The 22568-nt window shown below is 37.7% G+C and overlaps 1 protein-coding gene across 8 annotated transcripts in view; it reads right to left on the reverse strand.

Annotated features, from left to right (window-relative positions):
- PPP2R2C (protein phosphatase 2 regulatory subunit Bgamma) overlaps positions 1–22568 on the reverse strand; it is a 175412-nt gene that overhangs the window by 82020 nt on the left and 70824 nt on the right. Inside the window, exons 1-2 of one of the 8 annotated variants that reach the window (XM_019614960.3) lie at positions 7239–10891; positions 5743–5892 (exon numbers count right to left, since the gene is read on the reverse strand). The exons of 4 other annotated variants lie outside the window; for them this stretch is intronic. In XM_019614960.3, coding sequence (XP_019470505.2) covers positions 5743–5791 — 49 coding nt within the window. In that variant the 5' untranslated portion in view covers positions 5792–5892; positions 7239–10891. Of the gene's footprint in view, positions 1–1104; positions 1319–2174; positions 2280–5742; positions 5893–7238; positions 10892–22568 lie in introns of those variants that run through there. 3 more of the 8 variants (XM_010710397.4, XM_085223509.1, XM_085223511.1) reach the window with 3 other exon arrangements.

Below are 22568 nucleotides of genomic sequence, written 5' to 3' on the forward strand. Positions count from 1 at the left end.
TCATCATGTGAATTTAGTCCAGACAACAGCAATCCATTCAACTTAATCACTCAGGGGTGTGTCTGCACACATCCTACTCATGGCAGAGCTTACCTTCTACTTACATTTCTGCTATTAAAAGCAGCACTTTTAATAACTAGTGAATGCAAATCAAGCTCATAGAATTATAGTGGTAAAAATGAAGCAAGTCCTACTGGAATGCAGACTATCATAACTCCATCATAATTTCCAAAAGCAGTGGGGCTATGATAATTAACACTGGCAGAGGACTGGTATACGTGACAACCTGAAAAGAATCATTGTATGCAGTGAATAGCCTGTGAAAGGTAAATAAAGCATCAAATGAAGCAAGCCAAGTCTTCAAGCACCAGATTAGCACAGAGAATTGTTTTTGTAACTGAATTTAAATCCACTTCCCGACTCTTCCATTGCCCATTCCTTAAGAAGACAAGGCTTTTCTAAACAAAATCCCATCCCATACAACTCGCCTTGCAAAAGCTGAGTGGCAAGTAGACAAAGGCAATTATTATTAAAGGGCAATTTGTAAGTGAAAGTATATAGGAATATATCTGCAATTAAGATGAGAAACCAAAAACTACTGAAATTAATACCTTGCATAGAATTCCTTGCAATAGTATATAAATGCAGTGGTCAATGCAGAAAGTACTTTCAAGACTTTGAGCACTCTTGTACACTTTCTGGCTTAAGAATTTCAGATGTTCATTCTTTTTTAATGCAATCAGTGACTGCAGCGATTTGAGTAACAAATAAATTCATTCATCTCTACACCATTTTGCCACCACTGGGAGACCTCACCTAAGCACCTATTGGCAGCATCATTTAAAGCCTCTCCAAGATTCAACTTCATCATTCAGCTCCTATTCTTAACCAACCCCCTGATAATTCTCTTCCTACTCAGAGAGAGCAGAGGTATCAGAGTTCACTGTTAGTGGGTTTAGAAAACAAAAGCCCTCATGACTAAGGAGAATCTGCAAGGATATTGTGCCAATATATTGTACAGAGTACATAAAAAGAATTCCTAGAATAAATCATTTCTTTTTTCTTTAAGGTTATTTCCAAATTCAAATATGTGTTTTCACATACCTGTCGTGATTGGTTGTCTAGGTTTTTGATGGCCTTTGGTATGTATCATTCTCCTCTGCAAGCATGATTTCTAGTGATTTCTAACTTGAAATGAAGTTGTATTTGTGGTATAGTCACGACTTCAGAGTGATGAAGTTTTCTTTACAAGTAGCAGTATTTTCTGTTTGTCCTACAGATACAATTGTGGACAGAGTAGGGAAGAGAACAAACCTACCTACAAGAAAACAAGAGTTTCTTAAAAGCCTGTAAAAGGACTTAGGTCCACAGGTATCTGTCCTCCCTTTTTGGACAGTACCTATCAGAATGTTACTTCTATCCAAGTAACTTGCCTTTCTTATGACCTTGGACGACTGCACTAACACTCAGCTCCATTATGACATTCAAATCCATTCTATATTACATTGCAGCATTCCAGAATTTTCTGATTAGCCAAACAGCAGAAGACAAGCAGCAGAATCTAGTAATCTACCACCAGCAAGTAATAGACTGCCAGAAACATACTACCATTTTGTAATAAAATGAGAAATGTGAGTACTATGTGCTGTAGTGGAATCAAAAAAGGCCACAGCATAAAAATACTTGGTAAGTTTTAGCTGTGAATTACCAAAGCCTTTAGAGTGATAAAAGAAGATGCAGCAATTAGTCCACTGATTCAATTTTTGTCATAATCCTGAAAACACAGTTACGACAGCTATTATTAGCATTTAGTTATGTGGTAGAAAATACACCATAAACAATGACTGCTATAAGTATTTTCTGAAAACTCATATTCTGCTTTTCTCCCAACCTCTGTAGATTTTCACACCAACAATAGCTGTTCTTTTGATTACGGCTCTGGTCTGTGTGACCGATTTCTTATTCTGGGCTGAAAAGCAAGCCGATTGGCTACATAAAATGCTGAATACCATAGCAACTGACTTGCAACCTTGCTAGCATGCAGGAAGGATTTTGTACTTGAACGAGAGCTACAAGTGAAAACACCAGGCTAAGAGCAGACCTGATGTAACATCAGCAATGCAACAGAACAACACAAGCCATTTAACCTCTCCCTAATCGTTCCCCATTCATACCTTTCAACTGCAAAGGGCAGCAGCAAATCTTCAGATTCTCATTAAATACAGCGAACAAGGAAAAATGTGTGCTATAGTATTGATTCAACATATAGATCTACTCAGTGCAGACTCTCTGCCAAAACAAATAGGATTAAATATTGAAAAATCAAATCATGGAAACAGAGCAATAATGGATGTTGACCTTTAGTTTTAATTAATAATCTTATCACTCAATATTGAAAAAGATTAGAAGTTTCTAAAGAAATATCTCAAAATATATTTAACTGTACATTGTCCGTGTTAATGGCTACTTTTATGAACACATCAAAGTAGACAAATGGCTACTAGTAAAAACAATCATTTAATGACAACACCCTGTAAAATCTGCATCAGGTTTACAAGAAAAATATAGAAAGCAGAATATTGCTCTAGAAAAACAAGAGGCCTATTGCTTCTGGAAAGCAACGCTCTTTTTAGGCAGATGAAGCTCACTGTGTTTGGGCTTCATAGGCCAAGAGAAAACCCAGCTCCATCATTCTTTGTGCACTGACTGGAAAGGAATTCAAAACCTACCATGAAGTAATATATCATATGAAGAGGACCAAGTCCTAGACCAACAGCACAGCTACCTACACTGCTTTTAAACCAGAGACATGTGAGTGAAGTACATAACTCTATAGCATCAGACTAAGTTACTTGACCTCTACAGGCATCATTCCCAGTGAGCTCCCACTGATATTAAAGAGTGCCATCAGCCACCCACACCCACAAAAGTCCAAATTCTTGTTTGTATTAAAACAAGGGGAGGGGCCTTTACCTTCCTGAATCTGAAAATACCAACTACCAACAAAATAAAGAGCGTTAGGGGAATTTTAACCTACTGATTTATCTCTGACAGAAAAAGACAAAAAAATTCTTAAGAACTTTGACCCTTAAATTCAGGCAGCCTGTCAGGGAGTTTATAGTCACAGGAAACACTTTCATCAGGGAACAGACATACGAATTAACAAAGCATAACTGGGTTTTGGAATTAATTTCACTGTACTGGTAAACTGCTTGACAAGTTCTACTCATGATCCTAAAATCAGGCACAGTTGTTTTAAGTCTGTGATGTATCAGAACTCAGACATAAAATTAGCCTAGTTGTAAATAAACATTTGTACTCAGTAGGTACATAACTCCAGGTATGGCTGCATTTATAGTATGGAGGATCTATGTGCACTTTGTTATATGCCACTGATACATATGTACCCAAATCAGAAAGTATGCAGACACCTTAAACAAAGGCCCTTCTTTATCTTCTCAAAATGTGGAGCAGTTGTTTCATTTTGAAGTCACACTTTCATTTAGTTCACATTCTATTAAACAGTATCCTCCAGGTTGGCAGATCTTTGCCATTTTTCCATCTCAAACAGAAAGAGGAAAAGCAACACAAAGAGACTTCTGTTTCTCTAGATTTTATAAACACAGAAAATGTCCAACGTTTCTCTTACCCATCAGCTAACAGCACTTGAAGGGTAGATCATAATAGAAGGGAAAACAGAGGGGATAACCCCCATAACTCCAACTTTCAGAAAGAGATAGTTGAGTTTGTTTGGGTATACCTTTGTTTTGTTTACAAGTATGAAGCAAGGAATTTTTTTTTATTTGAGCTTTTAGCTAGTAATTCACGGACAGACAACAGCACTTGTTTTCTGGAACATGCAAAATGGTCCTCTGGGTTTAATACTACTTGTGCAGACACATTGTCTAAAAAGGCAACATATATATATATACTGGAGATACTGACATGCAGCTATATATCCCTTTCACATACAGGATCAAATTTTGTTCTCATACCAATAATTTTATTAAACTTGAGTTTAAGTGATGATTTATTATTACAATTTCCCAAAAACATAGTAAATTTCCTCTGAAGAGCTTATCTCTAAACTCAGAAACGAAGAGGAAAGACAGGAAAACAGGCCAGAAGTATGTTTATTCATTCTGTGTACACACACACACACACACACACACACACACACACACACTCGGTCTTGCCTATACAAATTAGAATACGTAGATCAAGGACAATAAATTATTCTAACAGCAAAGGTCAGTCTAAAAAGGGCTGGGATACAATTTTTTTTCTTTGACCTCAGCTCTGAAAGAATTTTTCCATGCACAAAATGGCATGAAAGAAATGACAAAGATACAGTACTGTAGCAGAGATTCAGTGAAGGACATAATGATAAGGCCAGGAAATTAGTTCCCAAGACAGGATACGAAATGAAAAAGTACCCTAATCACTAATGGTCAGACAATGGCTCCAGTTGCAGTGTTTCAAAAACTCTGGCAGAGGGTATGACAAATACTCAGAAAGCAGGAGAGGCTGCTGCTGTTATCCTTCACCCACATAGCAGAAGAGCATTACTTAAACATAAGTACTGAGACTGTTCTTGTAGTAATAATTATTATGATAAAACAGCTATTTCACAGAACTACCGAGGTTTCTGTTAAAAAAAATAAATTTCATGTGTACATATTTGCATGTTAGGCTGCTTGAAGAACAGCTGGAGGCAACTCATTAATATGAAGAAAACACAGAGCTAAGGCAGTATAACTTGCTCCTTCAATAAACAGTATTGATGATACAGCTAGGGCCCAAGAAAAGTATTAAAGAAATATTAAACACGAAAGGGAGTGTCTCAGCAGAAGCACAGCACAATCTACTAAAAAAAACACCCATCTCGTTACAGTGATCACTGCAAGAAAATACCCAAGCCATCATACAGATGTACAGCACACCAACTCTTGTATTTGTTCATTATTCTAACCTTTCTTTCATTTGTAATGAACCCCATTCCTTCCAACAATATTTAGACTTCTGAGTTCAAAAGGTGAGTTCACCTAGGCAGTTGAAGGTGCTTCACAGACCACGTAAAGGTGTTTGCCCAGTTAGTCTCACAAGAAGCTTTATAAAATGAGGAATTTAAAAAATTGGTGGGAAAAAGCATCATCAGTCTGAAAACTGACAGAATTCCCTAGTGTGATACACAAACATCAGCATGACTGTAGAAGTATGTAATATCAACTCTGCTTTCCCCATTATTAAAGTGATAAATCACAACAGTGAATTTAGCATGTTTGACCAAAGACAGTTGTAGTTTTAGTGGGTATGTACAGAAGAAAGTCAGAGCCATTTCATGCAATTTTCAACAGTCCAGTTAAAAAAAATTAACAAAACAGATGGCATGTATAACAGAGTTGCTCAGCAGGTGAGAGACAGAAAAAGAAACAAAAATAGAGAAAGGGCTACATGGCTTTAATTTTATTGTAAATTCTTAGGGTTTGCATCATGTTTGGAAAATCTCAAGCTCCAAATAGCAATGTTTGTACATGCAGCACCCAGATGTGCCACTTCCTCTAGGAGACAGTTGTTTTCAAAATCATTTTTATTCACTGCTTGCAAAGTGACACAGTACAATGAAAGAACTATACACATCTTTATTAGATTTGCTTTTTGTGGCTTCCGTGGTCCATTGTCATAAGGGTTCCCCTGTAACCAGCCATCTGGGATGAAAACGGGAGTGATAGGCACCCTTACCTCCAAGTCCACCTTCAGAATCAACCTCATAGATGCTCTCCCCTTCCATGCTGTCTGTAGACCCAGTAGAAAACGAGATCTCTCACAGGTGACTTGCTCAGGATCCAGAAGGAAGCTGAATCCACCCACTCTGAAGCCAGCGAGTGATATCTTTCAAATAAAAACATAAAAAACAAAGCCGTTGATCCACTTCAGGTATACAAAGGAACAGTCATTTCATTTTTCCCTTAAGCCCCCAATGTTTCAAAACAGAATGTCAGTTCATTCCAAGTCCAATATCTGAGGACTTTATACCAAAATAGTATAAAAGCTCTAACCCACATTGAGCACTTGCATCAGCCCAAATTCCAGGACTACAGTGAGGTGAAAGCTTCAGCACAGATTCATGCTACTTTTCATATGGCTTGACATGACTAGAAGAGAGCAAAATGAAGCAATATACTACCTATCTCCAGGACTAGCTCTTCTCTGGGAGATCAAATAATATACAGGTTACAAACAGCAGCACAGCCTGGAAGTGCAGTCATATGAGCTGGCTTTCTTAAGACTGCACTTAGGGTCTACTTCAAAATTAGATAAAGAAAGCATCTCAGTTTAGCAATGGATTTCATTTGGAGATGAAGGTAAAGAAGAGTGTAAAGATGGGTGTGGATGGAAGAATAACATCCTTTGTTGTGTTTAAGAGAAAGACAATTAAGGGAGCAGTACTCTTTCCTCTGAACTGAGTCTGAGTACCTACTTGTTTTTTTTTAATCTGCTCCAGTGCCGCAAGTTTTTACCATCTCCTCCTTTCACACACAAAAAAAATTTCAATTAATTTATTATAAAAATAAAAAGCGCGAATGAGTCAGGAAATACCCACATATCAGTGCCTCTGAGTGGAAGAGACAAAAAGCAACTAAAACAGCATGGAGCTGCTAGAGTAGTTGTGAAGCAAGCAGAGAACTGTTGCACAATGGATGCTCGTGATCCACACAGCTAAGACAGATGAGAAAAAAAAAAAAAAGAACAGAAAAAGCAATCAAAAAAGAGTACAGAAGCCTCTTTCTGTCACAGATGAATTTGGACAGGTCAATAACATAAAATATGATGTGAGATTGATGATCAAATACATGAATGGTGTGATATAAAAACATAGTTCAAGTACCATCCATATCCTGGAGCTACTTACAAAGCAATGCACTTACTGCCTGCTTTCCAGTTTCAAATGAGTAAATAATTTTTATTTGCAAGCCTCTGGCCTTGTCTTTCACTTTTCCATGCCATTAGGACTACACTGAGTGTCCGTGCTGCTGCACTTCATATAAAGGGTGGAAAAGGGAAAAAAGATCTGTGTACACATGAACAACCCTGTATGTTTTGTTCATCTCCCTTCTTCAACTTCTATCAACAAGAAAGCAGTAAATATGATAAACAGATCTGTATTCAGACATCCAGTAAAAGAAAATCAATTGTTCAAGAATTATGTCATTTGGTTGATAAAAAGAAGGGCATACCTAGAAAGCTTCACATCAGATGACCTCTATTTCTTCAACTTCTTCAAGCACTTCTCTTAGCATCTGCATGTTTTGGTCGATTTTCCGCTGATTGAGCCAGTGCAGGTGTATGCCATGTATCAGAACATGCATGGCACTGCAAAACACTGAGCACACTTTTCATGGAGTACTGCAATCATCTTATGTTGCTGGTGCCTCCCCTCAAAGTCGCATCGGTGATTCAAGGCTGTTTTGAATCGAGTTATGTTTTTCAGATGTTGTGCTACTGCAATTTGATGAGGCTGAGAACGGATCCACGATAATGCTGTTTTTTAATGATGAAGTATCCTCTGCAAATATTTCAGCTGGTAAAAAGAATCCACACATTTCTAGCAATACAAAAATACTTACCAAATAAGTAACTGGAATGATGTGTCAAACTCTGGCTGAATATTCACACCTGGAATATGTACATTCCAAATACTGATCCAGGATATTCAGAGGAACATTAACAAATGCAGTTCTTGCTCTTAAAAGCAAAAATATCAGATAATGAATATTGGATCACAAAACATGACAGAATTTGATCCCATTTTTACAAGACAAATGGGTCAGGATAAGGACACAGCTTTAATTTCAGAAAGTCAACCAGAGCCTTTAAAAAAAAAAAAAAATTTATATTTCCTTTTGTAAGGGTTTTCTTTTTCCTATTCAGACCTTCTCATTGCCAACCTTGGCCTTTATTATGGATGCTACACTGCTATACAGTAAAGCAAAAAAATTTTGCATAAAGTAACCTGTTGACCAAAGGACGCTATGCAGTGTCTAAAAACTAAGCACTCTATTTTTATCCAGGCTTTAAGTCTACATAAATGGAGAAAAACAAAATCCCGTGCCTGTCATAAAAACATGTACTTAGACACAGGTGTTACACAACTGTATGTCTTTATCCATCTATAAACAAGAACCTGTCCTTGGGAAACGTCGATGAGGTGTCTCATTTTGCATTATAGTAATGAACAGAATGAAGACCACATGTCTTTATCACAACCCATAAAGGTAGAGTAAATGTCAACACACCCCATATTTACTTCACTTTTGTAATTTGAAGTCTTTGTCAGTTCTTTGGGAAGTTGTGGATGGAACAACATAAACAAGTAGGATTGAGAAGAGCCTCAGCAAGACATTATTTATGTAATTTTTGCATGTTTTTTTTCATTGCCTTTTGCAGAGCAGCACTGCACAGGGAAATGCACAGAAATCATATGTGTTATTAGTGTAATTGCCACAAAATTCCACACACTGAAAGAATCCTCAGCCACACAAACAGTGGTGATCTCTGCTCATTTTGACCTGCCTGAGTCTGAAAATGCCCAACCAAACGTAAATGACTATAGCCACTTGGTTTTCTGCAGTGAGCTTGTCATTTCTCCAACTACAGGTGTGAGGGAATTAATCCCCAGGAACAGATACATACACTGCAGGATATGTATATTTTGATACCATTTGAAAAAGCAAAAATTGTGTCTCAAAAAAAAATCTAAGTACAATGAGAATATTTACATCTATACACTTTGAACCTTCAGCAAACTTTACAAGCTTAGTTCTCTGATTAAGCTAAGAAAGGTCCTCCAGTTTCCCTGATTATGCATCAAGAGCTGAGATACCAAACAGACTTAAAGTAAAAAGTCAGTACAATAACACACTTCCCTGATACTGACACAGTCCCAATCAATTACTATGGGCAGACTTCTTCAAACTGCACTACTTATAACACATTTCTTCATAAATGCAACTTCTAGGATTTGGCTAGATAAGACTTGGCCCAGATGTGCACTGCCAACTTCCACCTAGAAATCACTGTCTTTTCAGGTAGTCTGTACAGGAAAGTGTTCATCTCCCCTCATTCACCTCCATTCTTTTCTCTCTTCCTAGTGCAGAGTGCACAGATGGAGAGACTGCTCCCCCTCCCTGCTCACCAAACTTTTCTGTTTGTGTGCAAAGACCCTTTTTCAGTATTTTGCATCAGGCATCACTGATGAATGGTTCTATGTGGAGAATACAGAGAACATGAGAATTAGGTGACTGCAGAGAGTGACTTTGCAAGGCATCAGGAATATAGATGATAGAAGAAAAATTCAAAAGGAGAAGTAAAACAGATTTATAGCACTATTATGTTCTTATACCAACCCCAACAAAAGATAAAAGTAAAACTGATCAGCAAATTTGTCCACCTAGTTATCAGAGAGAAAAAAGAGAAGGCGGAAAACAAAAACTTGAAAATGTAAACTATTGCGTCAGTAGAGAGGAGGCCAATGCAAGATCTCCTTCTGATACGGTTCTGGTTCTTCAAAGCCTCAGGTGGATCTACAATGACATATTAGAGATGCATCTGTCCTAGTCCTGTGCCTCTGCAGGGAGCCAGCCACATACAAGGAGTCTTGCTCAATAAGCTATTTGTGCTTTCTCTTCATTTCCCTCATTCATCATAGGAATTTATTCAAAGTTAATGAATCAGTTCAAGCTTCTTTATACATATTTAAGGACTTTTCAAAACAGCAACCTACATTTCAGAAATGGTTGGAATCTTTTATTCAGTCAGGAATAACCATACTTTAGTTAGTCCTGCAGCCATACCCTAACAAGAAATCTTCCTGACTACCAGACTTGATAATCATAATTCCATCTAACAGGGCTTCCAGTAAGACTGTTTTATTATTCAGAGAAAGTCTAGATTGAATTGATTTATCTCATTTCACCACAAAGTTGCATTTCTGGAGATATCTCCATATGGAAATCCTAAGAAATCAAAGTGAATTTCTCTATAGACATGCATTTTTAAACGCTGACAAAATGTTCAATTTAGGACACCTTCAATTAAGCTCCAGCTAAAGATTCTGTAAAATGAGATCAAGTGCTAACAAAACACATATAGCCGTGAAAGGAGATCCACGTATTCTAATCCTACAAAACACAGTTCAGGGAAGGAACAGGAATCAGCGCCAATAGATAAATTTCACAACTTCAGTCCTCCAAAACATCCAACTGAATTGAAAAAAGTGAACCCTAAGCCTGAAGTAATTTATTTCTGCAAATTTCCTTTTTCCTATCTCTGCTGATGGCAGGTACAATAACTTTGACACTCATAGGAACAGTGGAGGCCAAGGTAATGTTCATAAAACCACCTGAGGAAGGTGATTACAACCTGAAAACACATATTACCTATCGTGATTTCTGCTCACTCAACTGAACTAACTCAAACATGGAGGGAAGGGGTATGGAATTATGTAACAGAAATAATTTCTTTAAAGACATGTCTAAGGAGCTGATTTTCTGTACTTAACTTTTAATTTTATAGTTACTACGAAACTGTATTGCATCAGCGATTCACAGAGTAATTAAACATCTTTGATAGTCACATCAATCGTGGTACACAGCATTGCTCTATTATCACAAAGCATACCTTAAAATGGGGGGGAAAGAGGAAGACGGAGCAAAAGATAACAAAATGGTAGGATTTTTCTATTTGTAGCAGGATCATCTAATTTGAAAGAACAGAAATGATATTCCACTCTTGTCATAAGCAGAAACATCTCTGTGAACATATAGCAAAACCAAAGAACTAATCAACTTATTGATCATAACGATTTGCCAAAAGCTGTACAGAAAACCTATCAACAAAAACAGATGAAAAAAAAACAAGTAAAATAACGAAGCTTCAGATCAGTAATAACATGGTTTCATTTAGAAACTTGCAGTGTAAAAACAATTTGCTTTTCTTAAGCTTTAGCTGAAGCCCTACATTAAGCATGCAATACATACTTAGAATATTTTTTTCATGTTAATGCTTTAACATTAATTTCAAGATAATGCTGAAAATATGAATTTATGCCCAGCTGTGGTTTTTATAACCAACCGAGAGAAATTTAGTTTGTATGCTAGAGCAACTGTGGAAATCAATTCTTAATCTATGACCTTGTTTACCACAGCTTGAAGCCTTGCAATAAATAAATGCCTTGAGCCAGAAATAAGAAACATTTGGCGAATCAAAGAGACAAATAACACGAATCTATATGTGTATATACAGCATTAGAAAGGTCATATAAAATACAATGTTGGCTCTTTTCTTGCTGTAACATAATAACGTCTGAAAGGCAGGGCACAGTAATTGGCTGCATTAATACCCAGGTGGTGAATGGATGTGAGTACCTATTTTCTTTTCAAGTGACAATGTTCATCTTTGTAGAGGATTTTGTGTTGCCTGATGCTTTGGTGTGTTTTTTTGTTGCTGTTGTTGTTTTGTAACAATATTCTCCAAAAAATAACTCCTTTCCTTTGTCTTAGAAGATGTAAAGACTTTCTCTAATGCACATTTAAGCTTCCTTGTGAAATTGCTCAGTGCTTCATCACTCACAATAGAAAAAAAAAAACAGTAATAATAATGCCAGCGCTCACATTTACCTGCCCTTAGTCACAACCTCTTTTCTCCCTTCTAAGAGGAACTTCTCAAATTCTCACACTATGTTATTACTTGTTTCTCCATAAGCATTACTAAAACAAGCTTGACTTTAATAGCACTACTCACAAGAATAGAAACTAAAAGTATGTTTCAATATTAACATGACTCGCTTTCTAAAAAGTACATCTTCAAAGCCACAATTTGATTTATTTGTTAGACTGCAGACTTTATCCAGGCACTTGCTTTTGAAAAGCATTAGTACAAACTAGCACTAGTTCAGCTAACTTCTCTCCCTTAATTGTCTCCTTGCTTCTACACTGGAATTCAAATGACAGTGACTGTGACCGACCCTGCTTTTTAAGATTAAGCATGGTATTATTAGCCTGCACAGCAGGTGACCAAAGTAACTGATGGGAAGGTTCCCTTATTTTAACTCTAAATAAAGCATGTAAACTAATACAGAATGAAAGAATTTGACTTTCATAATTATCCTTGGAGTTTGACATAGAAAATTAAAGAAATAATATAAATCTGTCTTCAAATATAATGAAAACTTCAATCAGCAAATTAGGTGACCAGTACTGATTGAGTCATAATGCCACCAAAAGGTAAGTTCACCTTAAACTGAAGTTATTTGGCTCATCAGCCAATCAGCATAGGCTTCCCAATCTCAAATCCATAAAAACGACTCTGGAGACTTTTAAACTTCTCCCCAGAAGTATGATCTTTTGTCTGCAACATGTGGATTTATTCCATAGAATTGTGAAAGACCACTGAGATTGTCCAGTCCAACCATCAACCCATCCTCACCATGCCCTCTAAACCATGTTCCTTGGTGCCACGTTTTTTCAACACCTCCAGGGATCTTCACCACCTCCCTGAGCATCCTGCTCCAATACCCCACTACTCCTGAGAAGAAATTTTTCCTAATATCCAACAAGAACCATCCCTGGCAGAACTTAAAGCCATTACCTCAAGTTCTATCACTGTTACCTGTAAGAAGAGGCCAACCCCCACTTCACCACAACTTCAAGGAGTTGTGGAAAGTTATAAGGTCACCCCTGAGCCTCCTTTTCTTCAGAATGAACAATCCCAGTTCCCTCAGCTGCTCCCCAAATGACTTGAGCTCTAGATCCTTCACCACTTCACCAGCTTTGCTATCCTTCTCTAGACACATTCCAGGGCCTCAATGTCTTCCTTATAGTGAGAGGCCCAAAACCAAACACTGTAGTCCAAGTGTGACCTTACCCAAGTGGGAGTAATGCAAAGTACGTATTGGTAAGAACTACATCCCAAAGAGAATCTCTCAGCCAGCAGTAGTGTTTTACAGGTACACAGCATGTGCAGTTCCCAAGTTACCAAAGACTTTGCAAATGGCATTAACCAGACCTCTCCCCAGCTGCTATGGGAAGGGACAGGAGCTAACGCTGCAGTCTCACAAGTGGGGATGCTGGCACACGGTGCCCTACCCAAGTGCCCCTGCTATGTCATACCTGGCATTTCACATTAGTTTTTATCTCAAAGTCCAAAAATTAACTTTTTCCATGTTCAGTTTCTAAAAACCTCTTAGCTGCTGACACTACCTTACTTAAAAGACAGTTTATTCTAATTCCAGTAGGAGAATTGCTCAGCATATTAATCTAGGTCAGAAGAAACTACTTTTGCACCAACAAAACAACAAATTTACATTACAATGTGTAGCTAATTATAACCAGTGACTCTTTCAAACTTCTTTAAGATTCAATACTTGTGATATAAAGCAAAGCATTCACTGATGGCTTTGTATCAACATAAATGACTAATTACTTTAATAAGGAAGCTCAAAAGATAAAGAATTTGATTTATTATAAATACAGGGGCTTGCTCTCATAAAAATGATTTGCACTGCAGTTCAGGACATGCATTGATTTATGGCACTACTTGTAATTCTCTCATTATTTTTACATTTAATAATAGGTGAAAAATGGATTAAAAGTTAACTAAAGCAAGTCACATTCCCAGTCTAATTTTATTCAGTTCCACAGCAGTATTCATACATTGTCTACATCCTAACATTTCACTAAACATAAAAAACTGTCTTGATAAAACATGAAGATCATTTTGGCCAAAATTACAGAAAGAATACATATTCTTGCCTGACTTTTTTTTATTTTATTACTTTAATGATACCTGGCATCTGTTGCTGAGACAAACAGAACACAATTCAAATCCAGTTCAGCTGGGAACAACTGGGAGAGTGCAAAAAATGTTTCTGAAGATAGATTATGAACCGATTATGGCATAAGAACTCATCAGATAGGAAGGGAGAGAATAAGAAATGTATCTGGAGTTGTTTAGTAGAAAGGAAGGATCCTCATGCCTTTTCTGTCAGCCCCTGCAGAAAGCACTCTGCTTCCACCAAACCTGCCTAGGCACTACTTTGCCTGTCCTGACGGCTGTTTCTGGACAGAAAGAGCAGTCATTGAGCCACGTCAGGTACCCATGACAAGGTTAAGAGACTTACTGCACTATGTTCAAACTCCACAACACGGTAAGAAAATTATAGCACACATCATCTATAAATGAAATGAAGAAAGAAATCCCATGCATTATGTGCTTACAATAAGATTAAATTGCTGAGAAGTCACACAACTGAAGTCCTCCTGCTGACACTAAGGATTACCACATATTTACACTGAGAATTTTTGAGGACCCCTCGCATGTGTTTTTACATATTTCACTGCACAGGTGAAGAAAGAATCACTACTACAGAGATCAGTAAAAACTGTTTCTTATTCACTTGAAATCAGCGTGTTTCTCCAGGTTATCTTAGGTTGCTGAGGTCATCACTGGAGCCCCGGGGTCTCCGGGAAAACCACCACACAGCTGCTGTACAGGAGTACAATGGCACAGTCAGTGATTACAGTGTCTGGATTATGTTTCATTGGTATTTGCCAGAAAATAGTGATTAAGTGCAGTGTGAGAATGCTTTCAACACGAAGAACATTTCCATAGACTGGAATATCTGCTAGGTCTAACTTCAATTCCAGGGTTAGCTAAGACAAACGGTGTTCCTCAGGGTGCAGCAATAAATGAATTATCATTGAGTAAAGACCCTTGGCAGCTGGGCTCCTCTTCTAGCTGCTGCTGCTTGTGCTGACCAGCCGTCACCACGACCCCATGTTCCCCCTCCTTTACTACAGCTACACATTACCTGTTGTCTGCTCCTTAACAGAAACATTGCTCCAGCCACAAACCAGCTCCTTCTCATGTGTTTACAGAACCAGCTGTGCCAAGTGACCCTCAGTGCTACCGCACCACCAGTAGCACAAATGATGTACATCCGATCGTGACTTACGGCAGAGCTCAACAACACAGTCGGTTAAATAGCTGCAGAATTTGAATTGATGGGAATTTTTATTCATGAAGCAAAGGTTTTGTAGAACTAAAACTCAATTTCAGATAGCTTAAAAAAAAAATGACATGCCACTATAGCAATTAGATAAGAGATCAGAAAGTATGGCTACCTACCACTATAACATTGGCTTCTGAGAGCTATCAAAGCTCATTAAATGTCTCTTTGATAGTCTGTGAAAAAGGTGGAAAATCTTTAAAGGCTCTTGTGCTACCACTCATGGATGTCTGAAACTGCATGTGTAATTTTTGAGGACTGTTGATGAAGGCTGTTTATTTTCTTTGCTGGATTTTTAACTCATCACTGGCTTCATACTTAAATCCCTGTCCAAAAACAATGCCCTCGTTACAAGAAGTGAACCATCTGGAGTTCTGCAATTTTTTTAATCCACAGTGTTAGAGGTCAGACTGAGTTGAGTGTTCAGGGGAGATTTGGAAAAAACTACAAAAGAATGAGAAAAATCAGTTCGAACACAATCTGACAAAGCAATTATTATCAAAATGAAATTCCAATATTATTTAAAAATTTGTGAGGGTTAAATCTGGGTTATATATAGAAACACCACAGTAGTATTAAGAAAGTAGTGCTACAGAGCACTAGAAGGCATCATGGGCATTACTTCAACCTGTGAAACTGTTAATCGTATTTCAGAAGTAATATTTGTTTTGAACAGAAGTTTGATGTTAGAGCTTACATTTTAAAAAGTACCTCTATGGTTTCAGAGGAGCATTAAGACAAAGCGTTCATCCTGTAACAATCACTTAGTTTCATATTTCGTTACATTCCACAACTCTGGTGGGGAGCTAAACCTCATCTCTGCAGCTACTACAAGTACCAAGAGAAAAATATAGAGCAGGTTCAGCAGTGGCCCGGCTCTGCTGAGCACCAAGGAGAGGCTGCCCAACATCCTCCCTGGAGCAATCACACCCAGAGGCTAAAGCTTGCCAGCAAAAGTCCTTAAAGGATCATCTGCTAGCGAAGGAAAGAAGAATTTGGGAAAAAATCATTCCTGTGCAAACTCAGGAGTTACCCAGTCCTCCTCAACTTCAGAAAACTTCAAACAGTAGAAACTATCACAAGCGAAGTTAATGACTTTGCTATTCTACCTCTGCCTTCTGTGGAGCTCTCAAGACAGGAGCACAGCACTCAAAGGCACTGAGAGAGCCCCCACAAAAAGAGAGGAGAACACTGAACAGATAATGAATTTATCTTTTGCATTCCAAATAATACTGTGACTGTCACAGAATGATGGTCAATGTTACCAAGCACTGCAGGTTAACTGTAGCAAAAGGCTTTGTCTAGGAGAGTCCTATTGGGACAAAAAAAAAAAAAAAAAAAAAAAAAAAAAAAAAAAAAAAAAGTCAAGAATACACAAAAGATGTGTGCACACTAAGCTCTTACCTTCAAAATTTATTTACTTTTTTTTTTAACAGAAAACCCTTTAGCAATCCTACATTTCAATAATAGCACATGCAGATTCTCTCAAAAGTATGTTCTATTTGAAAAAGGCAGATCAAAGAAAAGATATTTAAAATTAAATGTGAGACCTGATTCTAATTAGAAAAAGTCAAGAGTAAACGTATACCAACTTTTAATACAAATAAATATGTAAAATATATATATACAAAATATTGCAAAGCCAAAGCTTCATTGGCTTAACCTGTCATGTTACATGTAACCATTCCCACCCTCACAATATTTTTTTCTGTAAAATGAACCCTTAAATGCATTGGGCTGTTCTTGTCTGGTCCAACTAGATGCAGTACATCATCAGAGCTCTCTGTACATTCTGCTTTCTCAAGAATATTCACAAGGACTGCTTAGAATCACAGAATCACCAAGGTTGAAAAAGACCTACAAGATCATCCAGTTCAACTGACCACCTGTCGCCAACAGTTCTCTGTAAACCATGTCCCTCAACACAACACCTAAACGTTCCTTGAACACCTCCAGGGTCGGTGCTTCTTTCTTCCTCCTTTGCTGTTTGTACTGAATGCATGGCTGTGCACGCTCTTGGCATGATTAGGCACTCCTACCTTTACGGGATTGGTTACGGGGTAAGGGGGTAAGGTGATCCTTAGTGAATATATCCTCCCATTTTACTGCTATGATCTCACCTTCCTTCCCTATCCCACCATTCATTACACATTTTCAAATGACATCTAACATTTAGAGTATACTCAGTTTCAGAGATAGCCCACGGAAGTCTCCTCTTAGTTGAAAATCCCAGCATTGATTTCAGTGAGATGTTTCACTTCGTACCACAGCTGCCTGTGCCTTCAAGCACAGCACTGGATCCTGTAAAGACGAGAACGAAATTCTCAACACTTTATTTCCTGTTTCCAAATATTCATTTGGCTCATGGAAAGAAAATAAAAAAACACATACTTTACTGTCCAGATGAAATACAGCATAACTGCTCGCATGTTTTATGTAAAATGGAGACCTTCTATTGCATGGTTTGCAACAAAAATTCCGATCTAAGCTTTGAAGCTCCAGTAGGTGGGAAGTGCATGGGGTAAGTGGACTGTTTACAAAACTTTCCAGTATGGGAGAGGGTTTTCTTGTTGCTTTTTGTTTTGGTTTATAGTCATTTATTTGGGTTTTGCTGATGCTAACGGTCTAGTGGTTGGTGACTGTCCACGGCAGAGGGAATGAAACTAGATGATCGTTATGGTCCTTTCAACCCAGGCCATTCCATGATTCTATGATTCTACAATAGCCACTCCTTCACACCAATGCCCCAACATCAAGCAGTCCTGTATCTAGCTGCTGGAAACAGCAAGCTTCAATATTTGCTTATAGTTTCCAAATTAAGCTGAATAAAACTCAGTCCATCGATATTACAAAGTAACATTCTATCAATTCATTTCCTGTTCTTGTGAAAAGATGCCAAGGACTACGGTTAATGAAAGAAACAGACCTCAGCACAGCCAACTATAAACACACAGACCCTACATTGTCTAGCTAACAGCCCAAGCAAAATATTAAATAATCATATTACCATTAAGGCTAGAAAAGATCACGAAGATCATCAAGTCCAACCACAGCCCATTCCAACCATGCCCACTAGCCATGTTCCTCAGTGCCACCTCTCCAGGTTTCTTGAATACCTCTACTAAGGAAGCAAAATACCACAACAAGGAAAATACCAGAATATAATGATCCCCACCAGTGTGAACCCAGCAGCACTGTAGATTGAAAAATATTACATGCAGGCAAGGCACAACTCCATTTGTCTTCCATATTCTTTGCCTTGAGTTTCTCAGAATCATGGCAGATTCCTCCATGAGCTATAAAAAAGCACAGTCATGCACTGCTCATACCAAACAAGAAGTCACTGTTACAGAGGTAGAGTTACCTAATTCACAGTGAGCTTTGCCAGTGCCTCTGCACTATCAGCTGTATAACTGCAACAGGGGAAGTACAGAGCCAATATCACCACCTCCCTGCTGCACAGGTGCTCAGCAGAGAGAGCATGAAAAAAAATAATAATAATACACTGATTGGCACAAATCTGGCTGCAGCCACCCCAAAATGTTCTCTGTACCTTTAGCAGCCACTGGGCTGAGGGAGATTTTGTTTAAACTTATTGATTCAGCACTGAGACTCTTCCATCATGAAGTTACAATAGCATTGTAAATACAAACAATGAAATCACATCAATCACATCTTCCAAAAAGAAACTGGTATCCAGATCAACGTTTTTGTTCAGAATTTCTCTCTACTGTTCCTATCCTAGAAAACAAACAGGAGCTTGTCTTCCTAACCCTGGTCAGGAATTGCCAGAATACAGTGTATCATTGTCTTCTAGTTAATTAGAAATATAAGCCTTTTTTTCTCCTCCATTGGCAAATCAGAGGGCAATATAAATGCCACTATGTCAGTCAGCACTGCACAAAAATATCACAGATGAGCACTGGTAAATAATGCTACAGTGAATTCCATAAATACCAGTAATCTCTGCCCTAAAATTCCAGCTAAATCTCAAATTCAGTCATCTTTCTTCTGGAAGTTCAGACTTCCTTGAATATTTTATTCATTACAGATAGGTTTCAAAAGAGCCTAAGCTTCATGACATAAAAAAGAATACCTACAAAGATCCATAGCATCCTGGTGTCATGTCCACTAAAGTGCAGAAAAAATTCTCTTTTGCTTCCAAACATAGAGCAGAGAAGCCTAAGTCAGAAAGTGCAAACAAACAAAACTTCCCTGCGCTCTGGAAAATCTCGCACTTCTGGGGTCTCAGTATTGATTTCTGCTAACTCTGAATTTGCTACACCTGCATACTAAAGCAGAAAAAAATTAAAAACTCAACATCAACATTCTTGAGTTGTTAGCTCTCTTTCAAGGAACATGAGAATGATTTTCAAAAAAGCAACAACTTGGCACTGAGTTCTGCAGCTGATCTGTTAGTTTGCATATTATGAAAATTCAATTCTGATCTGTAAGTTAGGTTTTTATGGAACACAGAGGATGATGGCAATCCATATCACAGTCTTAATGTCGAAAAAAGAAAGCACTGGAAAAAGATTCACCCTCTGTATCAGCTCTTTATTTTTGTCCTCATACCTCATACTGCATTGGCAATATTTTGTCTCCTAAAAGGCTTTCAGTGTCTGAGTTCAAGTACTCTTCTACAAAATAAAGGTGACAAAACCCCAGAACAATTTTACTGGGTCTTAATTTCCAAGTGCTCAAAAGAAAATACTAAAATGAGTTAAAATGTTGTTAAGGGTTTTGGAGGATTATTTTCTTGTTTGCTACTGGCACAGAAAGTGTTAAAAGAGTGTTACAATTATAGTACTCACATCATGGAGTATTCTGAAGTCTCAGGCAGGATTGGTGTGTGCAAGATGAAAAATGTATCACTTCTGATCCTGCAATGAATGCAAACACTTGAACCACTACAAACAACACAGTATGGCTGCAGAATAATAGGAACTGAATATACATATAAACTAACTTCTTCTGTATGCGCCCTTATATAGGTGCTAATTAGCAATAACATCCTGGTCACCAATGAACTTGGCTAGACTAAACCTGCCCACCTACAAGTAGACAGAAGGTACAAATCCAATCTTTTATAAAGCCTTGGAAGGCAGGTGACAAATTAATTCCTATAGCCACCATAATACTAAACAACATCATGCTAGGAGCCCACAATAACTACATGGCAAAACAGTGACAGCAGTCATACAGCCTGATATTCGAGAAATGAGTTCTCATTTCCAACAGATTTGGTTCCTTAGTCTCCCTTTCACTTACAGATGCCAATGACAAAGTTGTGATTATATGAAATTCCCTCTGCTCCATCTCAATCATTTGTTTTTAGAAGTCCGACACGTGAAATAGGTCTAAGCGCATTAAACAAGCACTTGCTTTTGAACAACCTAACAGGACTTCTGCCCGATGGAATCCACACCAGGTTCAATCTGTCAGGGGAATGTTTTGCTAGAGATACCTCCAAGATCAGGAAGGAGCAAAGCTTCTTCTGGATCACTAGCACATAGAGACCTATGTCATCTACACAAACAGAAACAAAGTTGTGGCAGAAGGAGTTCCCAACTGTGCCCATGCAGTGCAGAGTGTTATTATTCAACACCAACCTGAGAAAGGTTTATGAGAAAAATGACTTTGTGAATTGAACTTACAGCCTCAAATCAAATCACTGAGGTATTTATATATGCGCTCTCCAAGGACTGATTTGACTTTCCTATGCTCCCAGTCCTTGGACACAGCCAGCAAGGCTGTAAAATCACTAGGATATAATGGGAGGTAAAGAAGGGATAATAACATTGAAGCTCACAGGATAACAATCTGTAACTACGAACGCTGAAGTCTTTTCTCATGTGACCAGTCATACTGGAATTACTTATACAAGTTAGGGCTCCAGGATCAAGGTTCTGAGGATTATCGTGCCGTATTTATTCATGCTCGGGGTAATACCTTGTTTTACAAGTAGACTCCTTTAGATCACCATTATTCAAGGTAAATACACACAAAAATCAGGCTCTGTATTAATTACAATTTAAAGATAACACATTCAGAAATAGAAAGACGAATGCATATGAATAAAATGCAACGTGAGAAAATTCCCTTTCCATATTTTTTTGTGTTCATACCGATGATGGTTTAACTGTATTTTTATGCTTCAATTTAAAATACAGTTCATTACAAAAAGAGTTTAATGGTGCTAAATTGTGCAGCTGTCTTCAAAGGTTTATGTGACCTAGAGGAAGGTTTGAGCTGAGTGCTTGGCTCAGTCTACACAGGTGTGTGGGAGGCCAGCTCAGGACCTCATGAGGGTTTGCCCATGTCAGTGAGAAACTTACAATCTGCACTGCATTTGGAAGGGCTGAAAAAAAGAAAAATCAATTCCACAGTGATTTGTTAGCACCATAAAAATACTAAATAAGGTGATTTATTAGCAAATATGTCCAATGTTATATTGCCTAATGCAGTGAACTGTCATCATCTTCAAACTTTTAAACTAAATTTATGATTTAGTCACAATTTACTTCCCAAGAGGACTCTACTGCTGATTTTATTTATGATCCAAACCTTGTATTCCTTATCACTCTGACAAAAGAAGAAGTCAGAATGGAATGAATAATATTCTGAACCATATAATTCAAACAAAAGACAAGAAAAATCTTCTGGTTAGGAAAACTCTTTCAGATGCTGCAGAAACTAATAATGCTAAATTTGAATTGTAGTATGCTCTTTTGTTATCATACCTGCTTACAAACAGCCATATAAGCAGAGTTGTACAGACCTGCAGGCTTCAAATACAAATGATAATCAAGTTGTTAGAAATCCTTCACAAAGCATTTGAAGCTGCAGAAGTGATTCACTATAGCCTACCAGCCTTGCTAAGCCTTTGTTTCCATTTTCTATATTACATCTGTATATTTGAGAGATTTAAATTTGGCTGAAAACAGAATAGTACTCGGTGCATCGGAAGTATAAAGCACTTAAAAAAAAACAGGAACGTACATGAAAATTTCATTTGCCACGGGTGTAAGCATCCGTTATTTTCATTCTGAAGACTGCTATCAATTACATTATTTCTTCCAAATCATCTATCACATATCTCCTGCTTTAGGTGACAACTACCTGCTGCAACTGCAACAACACATACACAATACTTTCATATAGAGCAGGATGTTGTGTGTCTAACTTTAGATAGACTGATTTCATTAATTGTAAAATAATCTAAAAAAGAGCATTAGTTTACCAGCTTAATGAGTGTTAATATCTAAATTACATAGTAATTATGGGAAGAGAAAATGTTAAGATACGGCTTTACAACAGGAACCTAATCATTCATTTAGATAATGAAAACCAACATTCACTTTCTTATCAATTTTTGGTGCATTTCAAAGCATGCCTCCTGGTCTAGTGCTCTAACGCTCCTCTTGCATACATGGCTGCCATCAGTTACTGCTCTTTTGCATCACATTCACAACCAGATTGCATTCAGTTATCCGCATGC

This window comes from Meleagris gallopavo, chromosome 4, assembly GCF_905368555.1.
Source record: "Meleagris gallopavo chromosome 4, MGAL_WU_HG_1.1, whole genome shotgun sequence".
In the NCBI taxonomy this organism is placed as follows: domain Eukaryota; kingdom Metazoa; phylum Chordata; class Aves; order Galliformes; family Phasianidae; genus Meleagris; species Meleagris gallopavo.